We start from the raw sequence: 15,152 nt of genomic DNA on the forward strand, positions 1-15,152 counted from the left end.
CCTATCAAAAACCTATCTACCCACGTCTTAAATATATTTAGCGAGGCAGCCTCCACCACTTCAACAGGCAGAGAATTCCAGAGATTCACCAACCTTTTGAGTGAAGAAGTTCCTCCTCAACTCTGTTCTAAACTGCACTCCCCCCACTTGAGGCTGTGCCCTCTAGTCCTACTGTCCTTTCTGAGCGGGAAGAGCCTCTCCACCTCTATCCTATCCATCCCATTCATCATCTTATGTCTCAATGAGATCTCCCCTCATTCTTCTAAACTTTAAGACGTAACTCATGATGGCCAATTTAACACGAATGAGTCTCAACAATTTTAGAGGACACAATTACTGTGATTCGGAGATGAGCAAGACTAATGGGCACCGTTCTTACTCTGGCTGTATCATCCAGAGATCTCATTGCTGTCATGCCTTTACAAGATTCTGGGAAGCCAGTCCATGGCTCCTATTTTTCAGTTTTTAAAAAGCAGTAGTAATTCATGCCTGTGTGACATCGTACTGGTGAGCGGGAGGATTCAGTGAGGTCTGAAAATACAATTTTAGCCTCGCTAATTGTATTGAAATATAATCAAATTAGGATCTCGCTTTTCTTGGGCAGGAACCTGATCACGTCATTGGGGAGGGCCTGGGAACTTTGATCAGAAATCTCGCTGGCGCAAATCCAATCATGGCTGCAAAATTCCGCAAGCGGTCAAAAAGGGGATTTGCGCCCACGGCTAACAGACCTATAAAATTGCATCCTTCATCTTCAATATTCATAATCATCATCTAATCCTGAACTCTACTGCCCACCTCTTCAGTACAGTCCCACATGTCCATTCGCCTGCTCCTTTTTGGATAGCTTCCAAGGGCTGATGAATTGGCTCCAAGATCCATAATCTTGCTTTCAAAATCCTCCTTTTATTTTCCCACCTTTTTTTTATTTGTGCATTACTCAGTGGCCTGCATCCCAATCATGCTGTCTGCCACTTGCACACTTCATTCTAGAAATTACTCTTGTCCCTCCACTTCCACTGTTGCATTATTCAGAGGGTGGTATTTCATAGCTTAAGTCTCTGCTTCTCGCATTATAAAGGCATTTGCCCGATCTCTCCTCCCACAGGCGTCTTGCTATATTCCACCTCTCTCCCCTTGCAAAGCAGTCAAGTGTTTCACAGGCAAATAAATATCTGTACGTAAACGTTAGTTGTTGCTGCTAATATTAGGCATTTTTGATGTAAGCTTAATATATTTGTCCTGTAAGAAAATGTCTTTTTATGGCTATTTTCTCACCTTTGGTTACACTGCAGTTTTAAAGCGCTTTGGTTGATTTGGCTGAATATTCAGAAATCTTTTACAAACATGATAGAAGGGCCCCAAATTTGGCTCATAAGCTATGTTGGGAATTTATCTTCTGCAGCCATAGAAATTTATGTGTTTATTGAGAGCACAAAGGAACCTTTTATTCATTGAGTGCTTATGGCATAGAATGGATCTGTGTGTCTCATGCAGAAAGTAACAGGAAAGCTGGAATGAGGGATCTGCATTAATAATTGTGTCCATCTGTGAAAAGTGTTCAATGCTGAAAATATTCTACGTGCAGACTTGTGGGTGAATTCTGTTTTTGTAGTAATGCATTTATTAATAATATTTTGAAACAATTTAATTATTGTCCTAAAGGGCCTCTGACCATCCTGAGTGATGGAGAGGTTGTACACTGAATTGGTTCTCTATCACTTTTTTTTTCCATAATTTTACACTACTACTTCTTTCATCACTGTTTGCTTGGATCTCCCTTCTGAGTTTTACAAATTTTGGCATGTGTCTGCAGCTGACTGTTTTTCTCCTCCGTGAATTTTGCTCTTTCTGTGCAAGTTTCTCTCAAATTAAATATTTTATTAGAAATTATTCTAAATCTGCAAATCTTGTTTTCCAGTCAATGATGGAATAGATCCAAAGAATTTTTTTAAAGGCCATTTTTAATTTTTTTTAATAAAAGCAGAAAATGATGGAATAACTCTGCAGGCCTGGCTGCACCCATGGAGAAAGGAAGATTTAATCTTGAATCTGTGTAACTTCAGAGCTAAAGAGAGGGAGAAATGTGTTGGATTATATATTGTATGAGAGGGTGGAGCCAAATAGGTCAGTGATAGGTGGGAGCTAGAAGAGGTTGTAATAAAAATGTGTAAAGCACAAAGCGAAAGAAATGTTAATGCGGTGTGAAGGATTGTGGAAAATGGTGATGGTGGCTTAAAGATAAGATAGCAGAATGTAGTAATAGGAGAACAAAAGGCAGTGTTCAGTGAAAGTAAATCTTAAGCCCTGTGGGGGTGGGGGTTGCCTTAAGACAAACGTTTGGATTTTTTTGGGTGGACTGAGCGAAGGTGTTCTGCAAAGTGGCCACCTAGTCTGTTTCATTTCCCCTCAATGTCAAGGAGACCATGTTGGCAATAGCAAGTACAGTAGACAAAGTATCTTATTATATTTGTGAAGCTGAGTATCCATAATTTTATACAATATGAATAAACGTAAGGGATAAAGTTGCTTGGGTTTTGAGGGCTGGTTCGCCTGTGGTTGGGAATCCCTATTCCAGACCTCCTGAATGTATTACTACAATTAATTTGAGTTAACCACATGAACTAAACTGGCAGACTGTTCTTCTAATTGCAGTTCATGACTGATTAATACTCCCCACCCCACCCGCCCCCTTTTTTTTTATTTGCTGACAATTTGGTGTGAGATGTAGCCTGTAGTGTGTGAAAATAGTAAAATTGTAAAAAGTGTAAAAGAAGCAAGCTTTGTCACCCTCGTATTATTTATTATTGTTATTAATTATTTATAATTAAACATTGAATGTTACACCAAGATAGACTGGGAACAGCTACTAATAGGAAAATCTACAGAAGAGCAAAAAGGAAATGGGGAGGGTGCAAGCCATCATGTTTCCTCTAGGGTGATATGTAGGAATAACAAGCCCAGAGAACTATGGATGGCCAGAGATATTCAGGATACAATGAGAAGGAAAAGAAAGGATTTTAAAAAGTATGAAAGGAGCAAGTCAAGGGAGGTATTAGTGAGGTATAAGAAGTGCAGGGTGGTGCTTAGGAAAGCAAATAGGAGTGCAAAGAGAGGATGAGAGAGCGCTGTGGCTGGTACAAGTAGGGAAAATCCCAAGATATTCTTTAAGTATATCAATGAGAAGAGGATCATCCAGGAAAGGGCCTATTAGGGTAGAGGGTTGAATGAATGATCCACATCCGTCTTCACTCGAGAATGAGAATGATGGTATGGAATTTGGGGAGGGAGATTGTGAGGTTCTTGAGCAAATTGACATAGCATAGGACAAGGTGTTGGAGTTGGTGGCAGCCATAAGTGGATAAATCTTCAGTTCCAGATAAATTGTGCCCTATGCTGCTGTGGAAGACAAAGGAGGAGCTTGCTGGGGCTCTGACCCAAATTTTCAATTCCTCTCTGGCCACCGGGGACGTGCCAGATGACTGGGGAACAGCTGATGTGCTTCCATTATTTAAGAAGGGCTGTAGAGATAAACCAGGGAACTACAGACCAGTGAGTCTAACGTCAGTGGTAGGGAAACTATTAGAGAAACTTCTGAAGAAGAGCATCTGTCTCCACTTGGAGAGGCAAAGCTTGATCAGTAGTAGTCAGCTTCGTCAAAGGGAGGTCATGCCTAACAAATTTGTGACCTGGTGTGTAGACAAGGGTAGTGCAGTCGATGTAGTTTATAAGGATTTCAACAGTCTTTGACATGGTTCCACATGGTAAAGAAGGTAAATTCATGTGGGATACAGGGTAATTTGATAAAGTGGGTTCAAAATTGGCTCAGTTGTTAGAAACAGTGATGACAGAAGGCTGCTTTAGTGACTGGAAGCCAGTTTCCAGTGGCGTACCACAGGGATCAGTGTTGGGCCCACTGTTAGTCATTTATATAAATGACATTGACTATGTGGGAGGTAGGATTAGTAAGTGTGCGGATGACACAAAGATTGGACAGGTGGTTAATAGTGAGGCAGAATGTCTTGGGCTACAAAAAGATATGGATGGAATGGTCAAATGGGCAGATAAGTGGCAGGTTAAATTTAACCCTGAAAAGTGTGAGGGAGTACACTTTGGAAGGAGTAATTTGGCAAGAAAGTACTCAGTGAATGATGGGGCACTACAAAGTTCTGGGAATCAAAGAGACTTTGCAGTGTTTGTCCACAGATCTCTGAAAGCTGTAGGGCATGTTAAGGTGGTGAACAAGTCATATGGGACACCTGCCTTTATCAATTGAGGCATAGATAATAGGGTATGTTGGAGTTGTATAGAATTTTTGAGGCCACAGCTGGAGTATCGTGTGCTGTCTGGTCACCACATTCTCAGAAGGATGTGATTTGCACTAGAAGGGGTGCAGAAAAGATTCACCAGGATGCTGCCTGGCATGGAACATTTAAGTTATAAAGAGACGTGTGTAAGCTTGAGTTATTTTCGTTGGAGCAGAGAAGACTGAAGGACAACATGATCGAAGTGTACAAGATTAAGAGACATGGACGGAGTGAATAAGGAACAGCTTAGTTGAAGTGTCAGTCACAGGGGACATGGGTTCAAGGTGGGGGAACCAGATGTTAGGGGGGATGCGAGGGAAAACCTTTTTACCGAGAAGGTGGTTATGGTCTAGAAATCACTGCCTGGGAGGGTGGTAGAGATGGGTTGCTTCCCATCCTTTATAAAGTATCTGGATGAGCACTTGGCACATCATAACATTCAGAGCTATAGGCCAAGTGCTGGCAGATAGGATTAGGTGGGATTCAGATGTTTCTAATGTGTTAGTGTGGGAACAAAGAATAACAGGAACAGGCCCTTTGGCCCTCCAAGCCTGCACTGACCATGCTGCCCATCTGAGCTAAAACCCCATAACCTTCTGGGGACTACATCACTCTATTCCCATAGATTCGATGGGCCAAAAGGCCTCTTCTGAGCTGTATGGTTCTATGATTCTACAATTCTTTGGATAGTTCTGTTGCTTCAGCACTTTGTCACAAAAATAAAGTGTTTTTATCACTAGTGAAATTTGTCTCTTGCCATTCAAAATATGGACTGTCTTGGTCTGGCTGGAGTATAAGTAGTCTTTTAGTGACCATGCAAAAAAAAAAGTATTATTCAAGAGAGACAAATGTTTTTGTCTGTTCTGTGTGAGTGTAAGTTGGATATATCTGAGAGACCAAAATAGTAAATAAAGCATAGCCTGAAATACACATTGGTTGATGAAGGCTCACCAGATCTTCACCAGTCAAGTATAATACCAGAATTCAATTTGCATGATACTGCTGCTTAGTTTAACACAGGTGTCATTTTCCAGCCCACTCTTGCCTATTTTTATCAGTCAGATTATCACTACTCTGCTGAATCAAGCACATGGTTATAGTTGTTTCCTTTCATTAGCAGTAATTAATGAGCAGAAGCTTTGGTTTTCTGATGAAGTGAAAGGGGAATATGTGTGCCTGATAATTCTTTTGCCCAAAGCAAGAGTTAATACTTTAATAAAGGGGAAAATTGGGATGAGAATGCTTAATATAAAATGGTAACCTACATTTGGCTGTGAAATATTCACTGTGACAGCTGTTTCTATCAATAGTTCTAACATTCACAAGTGAAATGAAGAATCACTGACCAGAAGACAAATTTATTGCACCAGAGTTACATTAAACAGTGTCTGCCAGATGGCAAAACCAATACATGCACTGCACTAAAAATGACTCGAAGATGCATTTCTGTAGAACAGCCAAAACAAAGACTTGGTATTAGTTATAATTTTTGATAAGAAATTAAATGTAGCTCATAAGATTAACAAAATCCTTAACTAACTTGTAAGAGAAAATAATCTCTTAGTGTTGCAGTTGTTCTTTCAAGAGCTGGGATTTTCTGAAAGGAGAATTTTTTTAAAACAAGCTGCTTGCTTCATGTGAGCGAGCTACCTGGGAGATTTTTTAAAATCGTTATGATAAGGGGGAATGGTTCCCCCTTTGTGTTTTGTGTTCAAGGAGTTTGGTGTTTTTTTTTAGTTTTAGAATAATCTGAGAACAGGAAACTTATTTCAAACAAAGTTTAAATTAAGAATCTGTCTGGTAGCTGATAAAGTTTATAAGCCTTAATTGAAGGACTCCTAACAGTGAGTTGAAGTTGTAGGGAAAGCAAAGAGAGAGCGAGCTTAGGAGTCAAGAAATTTTAGAACCGAGTTTTGATCAGTGCTGGTTATGCTTGAGACTCTACTGACACCTGTGTTGAATGTGGAGTCTACAACTGCTGGACATTTGAAGGAGCAATCTTGCTGGAAGTAAATGGAAGGTCCAAGAAATCTCAGTTCTCGTGCTCAGACCAAGCTGTTTATCATCTTTATTGGAAAAGTGTTGGTCCTGAGGTCTAGGGGTGTAAGTCAAATGAATATAGAAGGAAAATTTGAGTTAAGTTCGCTTTAGAGAATAAGCAACTGTTCTATTTAAGAGTATGGTTATTCATATTCATGCTTTTTGTTTTTTTTTTCATTTAAACCATTAACCTTTGTGGCTTCCTCCATTTAATAGCTGAGTTTTCAGATTTCATAAAGAATCACTGGCCCCTACTGAGATCATAACACATTTACACTAATGAATTGTTGTAGTGTATGATTTGCCTTGTGTTGTTTAATCTCTTTCTTCCACCCTATTGCAGGCTTTCCATTTTGTTGTCCCTTCCTCACTCCATTCCTTCCCTTCCTCTGGATTTGCTTGAAAATCAAATGGTTTTCCCCTTCCACAGATCCTGCCTGAGCTGCTGTTTTCTTCTCATTCCCAAGATCTGCAGTATTTGGAATTCATTATAATACTCCTGAAATACATTTTCAGGGGTGTTTGACTCCATTTGTTCTTGATTGCTCCTTTTAATGCTGAAATATTTATTAAAAGTTAATTTGTTTTAGATGAAACACCCAATGCCACTAATACTGGAAGAGAGGTAGTAGAACCTATACCAGAATATACTGCTGAAGAGGAGCGCACAGATAATCGGTTATGGAGAACAGTTGTCATTGGGGAACAAGAACACAGGATTGACATGAAGGCTATTGAACCTTACAGAAGAGTTGTGTCTCATGGGGGTAAGTCGGTTCATCAAACCATTCATTTTTAATGTTGTATTAAAAAACATAACCCTAGACCATTGTGATTTTTCTTTTCAAGTGGTATGTTGTTTATTTGACTGAAATCTGGTGTAATTTCTTAAGAAATGAAATTGGGAAATGTTTCAAAAGTAACCTATCAGTTTGTTGTTCACTTATTTGTCCCACAGCACTTTAGCTTTCCATCAGCTTATTTTGAAGTAGGGCCATTCCATCACAGTCAATCCCAAAACATTTTGAACACTAATGAATCTCCCAGCCCTGCTCGTGGTCAGTGAAAATTGTGTGTCTTTGAGCTGTAATTGCCAGGGCTATCTGTGATTTGCATAAGTAGTAATGACGCAGTATTTTCTATACTGGATATGGTTCCTTACGGCGTGAGATTATATTGGTTCAAGCAGCTTTTCTCTAGGAGTTCAGGTCAAGTTGTTTATCCTCCTAAAGAGAAAGCCAAAGTCCATGTTACAGATAGTAGGCAGTACAATGTTATCTAGATACAGATTTTACCATTGCACTTTTGGTTCATCTATTGATCTTATCAAATATTCAGAAACCAAAGGTCAGTCTAGCTCTGGTGGAAACTTCTCTCAACAATTCAAAACAAAATTAATAGTCATATAGACAAATTGTGGTTAATTGAGGAAAGCTAGAATGACGTGTTAAAGGAAAATCATACTTAGCTTTCTGGAGTTTTTTTTTGAGGAGCTTACAGATAGGGTAGATGCTGGCAGTGCTGTTGTGGTGTACATGGACTTTCAAAAGGTATTTGATACAGTGCAAGACAACAGACCTGTAAGAAAAGTTATAACTCAGAGTAAAATGGGCAGTAGCAATGTGGTTATGAATTTAGCTGAACAAAATGCCAGAAAAGAGTTAGAAGTTTTTAGGGCTGGAGAAAGTAGTGGAGTCCCCCAGCAGTCAGGTATTGCTCTTCCTGATATATATTAATGACCTAGAACTTGGTGTACAGGGCCCAATTTCAACATTTGCAGATGATACGATTCTTGGAAGCATTGTGAACTGGGGAAGATAGTCTAGAAGATATAGATAAGTTGATGGAATGGGCAGATAGGTGTCAGATTAAGGTCAGTGTGGAGAAATGCAGAGTGATATTGTTAAGAACTAGGAGAGACAACATAAAATAAACATACAACTGGTGCAGGGATGCAGGAACATGGGCCTAGGTGCATCTGTGAATAAGCCATTGAAGGTGGTAGGGCAGATTGAAAGATGGTTTAAAAAAAACATGCAGTATCCTAGGCTTTATTTAAAAGGGGTATTGAGTAGAAGAGCAAAGAGGTTATTATCAAACTTTTTATAAAGTATTTCATTCAGCCTCAGCTAGAATATTGTCTCAATCTGGGTGCCTTACTGTAGAAGGGTTGTGAAGGCATTCAGCATACTACAGAGATTCAGGAGAAAGTCATCCTTGGAACCAATTTTAATTATGAAAATAGTTTGAAGCAGTTGGAACAAGTTTCCCCTTGGAGAAAGGAAGGCTGAGAGGAGATTTGAGAGAGGGATTCCAAATCATGAGGGGTCTGGATAGAGTAGACGCAGAGAAACTATTTTCCATTCGTGAAAGCATTGAGAATCGGAGGGCTCATTGGCAGAGTAATTGGCAAAAGAAACAAAGCTAACATGAGGAAAGACATTTTAGCAAGTGTTTAATGTCTGGAATGCACTGCATAAGAGTATGGTGGGGTCAGCTTCTCTTGAAGTATTCTAAAGGAAATTAGATTGGTATCTGAAAAAGAATTGTGCACAGTTATGGGGAGAAAGGGTATTAAGTGAATTGCTCAATCAGCAAGCCAATGCAAACATGAAGGACCAAATGGCAGCCTCCTATACTGTGGTGATTTTGTGATAACAAAAAATTGAGGCTGTAGAATATAGATGTGAATTTTATGTGTAAGTGTACTTATTAAATTTCCATGGTAGAGAATGATCTATTTGTAAAACCAGGTAAATTGCATTCCATTCAATGGTTAATTAGTCCTACATTGGACAAAAGGTTACTTGCCTTTTTAGGGATATCCTTGGTACAATAAGGATTTCAAATTAAAAATTTTCGTGTTCAGTTTCTGTCCCATTATCACTGTACCTCATTCGTGTTGCTTGTTAGGGCCTATCCTTGCTATCCCTACAAAAGTTTTTTTAAATTCCTTTTCCGTGTGTTGAGGTCATTGACATGGTTGCTGCAGTGCGTCTTTCGGGTTGTTCATGACAGCATCAATGACTTTAGCGTAAAATGTTTCAAGGGGCTTCACAGAAGCATTGTAAGTACAACACTGCCACACAATAAAATGTTGGCTCACATTGACCAAAAGCTTGATCAAATAAGCAGGTTCCAGGAAGCCTCTTTAAAGGAGACCGGGAGCACATTCCAGTGACTTACAAGTGAAGGCGTAGCTACCAGTAGCTGAGTAATTTTTTTTTAAATTGGGAATACTCAAGTTAGAATTCTTGGAGGAGATTACAGAAATAGAACAACAAAGAACAAAGAAAATTACAGCACAGGAACAGGCCCTTTAGCCGTCCAAGCCTGCACTGACCGTGCTGCCCGACTTAACTAAAATCCCCTACCCTTCTGGGGACCATAACCTTCCATTCCCATCCTAATTCATGGATTGTCAAGTCACTACCACATCCGCTTCTACTACCTCCCCTGGCAACAAGTTCCAGGCACCCACTATTTTGTGTAGTTAAAAAAAATCCTGCCTCATACATCTCCTTTAAACCTTGCCCCCTAGTAATTGGCTCTTCCACCCTGGGAAAAATCTTCTGACTGTCCATACCTCTCATAGTCTTGTAGACGTCTATCACGTCTCCCCTCAACCTCTGTTGTTCCAGTGAGAACAAACCAAGTTTCTCCAACCTCCCCTCATAGCTAATGCCCTCCATACCAGGCAACATCCTGGTAAATTTTTTCTGTATCCTCTCCAAAGCCTCCACTTGTTTCAGGTAGTGTGGCGAACAGAATTGAACACTATACATTCCAAGCGCAGCCTAACTAAGGTTCTATAAAGCTGCAACATGACTTGCTAATTTTTAAACTCAGTGCCCCTACTGATGAAGGCAAGCGTGCCATATGCCTTCTTGACTACCTTCTCCACTTGCATTGCCACTTTCAGTGAGCTGTGTACCTGTACACCCAGATCCCTTTGCCCATCAATACTCTTAAGGGTTCTGCCAATTACTGTATTTTTCCTATCTGTATTAGACCTCCCAAAATGCCTTACCTCACATTCATTTGGATTAAACTCCATCTGCCATCTCTCTGCTCAAGTATCCAAGTGTTCTGTGTTCTCTGGCCCTCATCACTATCAGCAAATCCACCAACCTTTTGTGTCGTCTGCAAACTTACTAGTAAATCCAGTTATGTTTTCCTCCAAATCATTACAAACATCAAAGGTCCCAGCATTGATTCCTGAGGAACACCACTTGTCACGGCCCTCCATTCAGAAATGCATCCTTCCACTGCTACTGACTTCTTTTGAGCCAGTTTTGTATTCACCTTGCCGGCTTACCTCCTGATCCTGTGTGACTTCACCTTCTGAACCAGTCTGACATGAGGAACCTTGTGAAAGGCTTTACTGAAAGCCTTTGACAAATAGACCACAGAAGGATTTGGAAACCAAGATAAGAATTTTAAAATTGGGGCATTACTTGAACAGGCGACATTTTTCATCAGCATGTACAGGGGTGACAGGAGAATGGACTTAATGTGACTTAAAACAGGCAGAGGAGCTTTGGATGACCTCCAGTTTTTGGTGGATAGAATATGGGAAACAAACAAAAAATAATTTGGAGTAGTCAAGTCTAGAGATGACCATGGCATTAATGAGGGTTTTAGCAGCAGAAGAGCTGAGATGGACAAAGTGAGACACCTTACTAGAGATGAAAATAGATAGGGTTGTGAGATCAGAAACCCCATGGTATATTATATTATAAAGTTAGACTAGACCCCAACTATTTGCTATTTTTGCATTAATGTGAAAATAAGTTGTGATTCTATTGAAACACTTAGGTTTTATCAGAACAAATTTTAACTAACACAGTTTAACTATAAATGAATTAGCTTAACGTTTAAAATTTGAAGGATTCTTCACATACAATTCTTAACTGGTAACATTTCTATTAGATCCAATTCAAACAATATTCCTCTTATAGGCTTAAAACTACTCTTCAAAATCGGTTTATAACCCCCAGGCTTATGTGCTTGTTCATGTTAACTGTCCTAGAGCCTCTTGAACACCTCCTGGAGACAGACAAAGAGACACTGTTTTCTGACAACCCCAAACTGTTTCCAGGGAGGGAGAGATACCTCTTATTTCAGGAAGAGGAAGAAAAACAATTGCTCTAAAGTAAGAAAACTGTGTGCTTTCCCTGCAAGATTAGCTCCATCCATTCACATGACTCTACCTCTGTCAATCAACCTAATCCAAAATCATACTGTGAAACCCCAGGGGAAAAAGAACAAATGCATTAACTCAGATTAAAACAAACACCCATTAGCTAAAATCAACCATTAGTCCACATTCTCAGCATGTGAGCTGCCTGGTGCTCAGACAAATTGGCACCATAAAGCAGAATTTTGGACATGTCCCTCCATAAGAAACATCCTATAAAGACATTGTTTTAAGGCAAGAATATAATTTCAGAAGCTCCTCTTAAGAACAAATGTAACACCAAGGCTATAGACTGGCTTAATCTCAATGTAGCCAGAGGAGCTGAATGGATTCAGTAGAGAACAGAGATTGGACTGGAGACTGAAAACAATGGATTCAGTCTTGCTAACATTTAATTGGAGAAAGCTTTGTTCATCCAGTACTGGATGTTGGGGAAGCAGTCTGATAAATTTAGCAATAGTGGGAGAGTGGACAGCTATCACCACAGTATGTCATTGATAAAGCAGGTGGATATTGATTCTGGTAACAGTCACGTAAATTGCTGTATCCTAAGTGGTGCTGAGATTTTCATTGTAGCAAATCCTGTCCAGGCAGGTGGTGAGAATTCTTGCATTCTGCTGTTGAATGTTGATGACCATTCAAAGGTCAATAGATTTACCACTCATCACAGAATACCCAACTTCCACTCAGCTTTATAGTTACAGTATTGATGCAACTATTCAGCTTCTGGTCAGTGGTGGATGGCTCAATGATGACATTGCTTTTGAAGATCAAGGGATGATGGCTAGTTTTTCTTGTTGAAGATGACTACACCTGGCATTTACTAGGAATCATAGAATCCCTGCAGTACAAAAGGAGAGCTTTTGGAGTGCTGCTCCTTCAGGTGAGTGGGAGTCGTGTTCACAAACAGGGCATAGAAAGACACAAACTCAATTTACAAGATAATGGTTAAAATGTGAGTCTTTACAGGTAATCAAGTCTTAAAGGTACATGTGACCTTCACAACACAACAGCGCAGAATTGCTGAGCAGGGACTGATGACCAAGTTCTGCACATGAGGTCAGCCTCAACTGGGATCTTGGGTTCATGTCACTCTATCTGTAACCCTCATGACTTGCCTGGCATTGCAAAATCTCACTAACTGTCCTGGCTGGAGACAATGCATGTCTCTTTAACTTGTGCTTAACCCTCTCCCTGCTCATATTGTCTGTATCTTTAAGACTTGATTACCTGTAAAGACTCACATTCCAACCATTATCTTGTAAATTGTGCTTGTCTTTACATACCCTGTTTGTGAACATGACTCCCACTCACCTGATGAAGGGGCAATGCTTCGAAAGCTTGTGGCTTCTGCTACCAAATAAATCTGTTGGACTTTAATCTGGTGGTGTGAGACTTTTTACTGTGCATACCCCAGTCCAACACCGGCATCTCCACATCGTGCAAAAGTAGGCCATCCAAGTTCTGCACCAATTCTCCAAAAGAACATTTCATCCAGGTCCCTAACCCTGCACATTTAGCATGGCTTATCCACCTAACATACACATCCTTGGACACCAAGGGGCAATTTAGCGTGGCTAATCCAGTTAACCTGCACATCTGTGGACTGCAGGAAGAAACCACAACATCTGCGGAAAACCCATGCAATCAAAGAACAAAAAAGTATAGCCCTTCAGTCCTCCAAGCCTGTGCCGATTGTGATGCCCTAACTAAACTTTTTTAAAAAAAATCTTCAGCCCTTACTCCTTATTCATGTACCCATCCAGATGCTGCTTAAATGTTGCTAATGTATCTGCTTCCACCACCTTTGGCAGCATTTTCGAGGCACCCACGTTTTGTGCATGGAAAACTCCCACTGTACACCTCCCTTAGACTTTTCCCCTGCTCACCTTGAATCTCTGCCCCCTTGAAATTGACACTTCCCCTGGAAAAAACCACTGTGGCTATCCACCATGTCTATACCTGTTATAACTCTCTCCATTTTGTAGACCTTGATCAGGTTTCCATTCAGCCTCTAGCTTTCCAGTGAAAGCAATCCTAATTGATTCAACCTCTCCTCATAATCAACACTCTTGAGACCAGGCAATGTTCTGGTGAACTTTCTTTGCACACTCTCCAAAGCTTCCATGTCCTCCTGAAATTGTGGTGACCAGTAATACATGCAATACTCCAAATGCAGCCTAACCAAGGTTTTATTTAGCTGCAACATGAATTCCCAACTCTTGTACTCTGTGCCCTGGCTGATGAAGGCAAGCATGCCATATGTCTTGTTGATCACCTTGGCCACCTGTATTGCCACTATTAGGGAACTGTGGACCTACGCACCCAGATTCACACCTAAATTTGATCCTCCAAAATATATCACTTCACATTTTTCCAGATTAAACTCCATCTGCTATTTCTGTGCCTGAGTCTCCAATCTGTCTCTATCCTGTGGTATCCCCTGATAACCCCTGGCACAATCAGCAACAACGTGGGTATGCCGGCGTTGGACTGGCGTAAACACAGTAAAAAGTCTGACAACACCAGGTTTTAGTCCAACCGATTTATTTGATAATACAAGCTTTCGAGGTTTCCTTCTTCGTCAGGTGAATGGAGAGTTCTGGCCTCAGACAGAGCGTATAAAGCACAGACAGTTTAGAGATTACTGATTAGAATGCGAATCCTTACACCTAACCTGCTGTTCGAGACCTGAAGTGGCTGACAATGTGAGTGGAAGGAGCACTGATCACAGGTTACAAGAGATGTGTATTGTCTCCAGACAGTACAGTAAGTGAGGTTTTGCAAACCCAGGCAAGTCACGGGGGTTACAGATAGACTTGCCTGGGTTTGCAAAACCTCACTTACTGTACTGTCTGGAGACAATACACATCTCTGTAACCTGTGATCAGTGCTCCTTCCACTCACATTGTCAGCCACTTCAGGTCTTGAACAGCAGGATTCGCATTCTAATCAGTAATCTGTAAACTGTCTGTGCTTTATATGCTCTGTCTGAGGCCAGAACTCTCCATTCACCTGACGAAGAGGGAAACCTCGAAAGCTTGTGAGTATTATCAAATAAATCGGTTGGACTAAAACCTGGTGGTGTCAGACTTTTTACTACGATCAGCAACATCAGTCTTGTTATCTGCAAATGTACTATTCAGGCCACCCACATTTTCCTCCAGATCATTTTATATATACTACAAACAACAAAGGCCTCAGCACTGGTTCCTGTGGAACACCACTAGCTACAGATCTCCACTCTGAAAATCATCCTTTCACTGCTCCTGTCTTCTATAACCAAGCCAGTTCTGTATCTATCTAGCCAGCCGACCCTGAATCTCATGTGATTTTAGTTTTTGTACCCGGCTGCCATGTGGAACTTTGTGTGGATTTTAGGAAGGCATTTGACAAACTACATCTACAGCTCTTCCCTCTTCAATTGTCTTTGTCACCTGTTCAAAAAAAACTCAATCAAGTTGGTGAGACATGATCTTCCCAGTACAAAACCATGCTGCATGTCACAAGCTGGTCCATTTTCTTGAGTGTGCATAAATCCTGTCGCTCAGCATCTTCTTCAAAAGCTTCCTTACCACTGCCATCAGGTTCACCAACCTATAATT

General features: G+C 40.5%; 1 protein-coding gene across 3 annotated transcripts in view; it reads left to right on the forward strand.

Annotated features, from left to right (window-relative positions):
• LOC145343067 (protein prune homolog 2-like) overlaps positions 1–15,152 on the forward strand; it is a 131,087-nt gene that overhangs the window by 53,048 nt on the left and 62,887 nt on the right. For all 3 annotated transcript variants that reach the window (XM_080188889.1, XM_080188890.1, XM_080188891.1), the window contains one exon: positions 6,938–7,114. In XM_080188889.1, the coding sequence (XP_080045015.1) occupies positions 6,938–7,114 (177 nt within the window). The remainder of the gene's footprint in view (positions 1–6,937; positions 7,115–15,152) is intronic.

The sequence above is a fragment of the Carcharhinus amblyrhynchos genome, chromosome 5 (assembly GCF_965287045.1).
Source record: "Carcharhinus amblyrhynchos chromosome 5, sCarAmb.v2.hapA, whole genome shotgun sequence".
NCBI classification, from domain to species: Eukaryota; Metazoa; Chordata; class Chondrichthyes; order Carcharhiniformes; family Carcharhinidae; genus Carcharhinus; species Carcharhinus amblyrhynchos.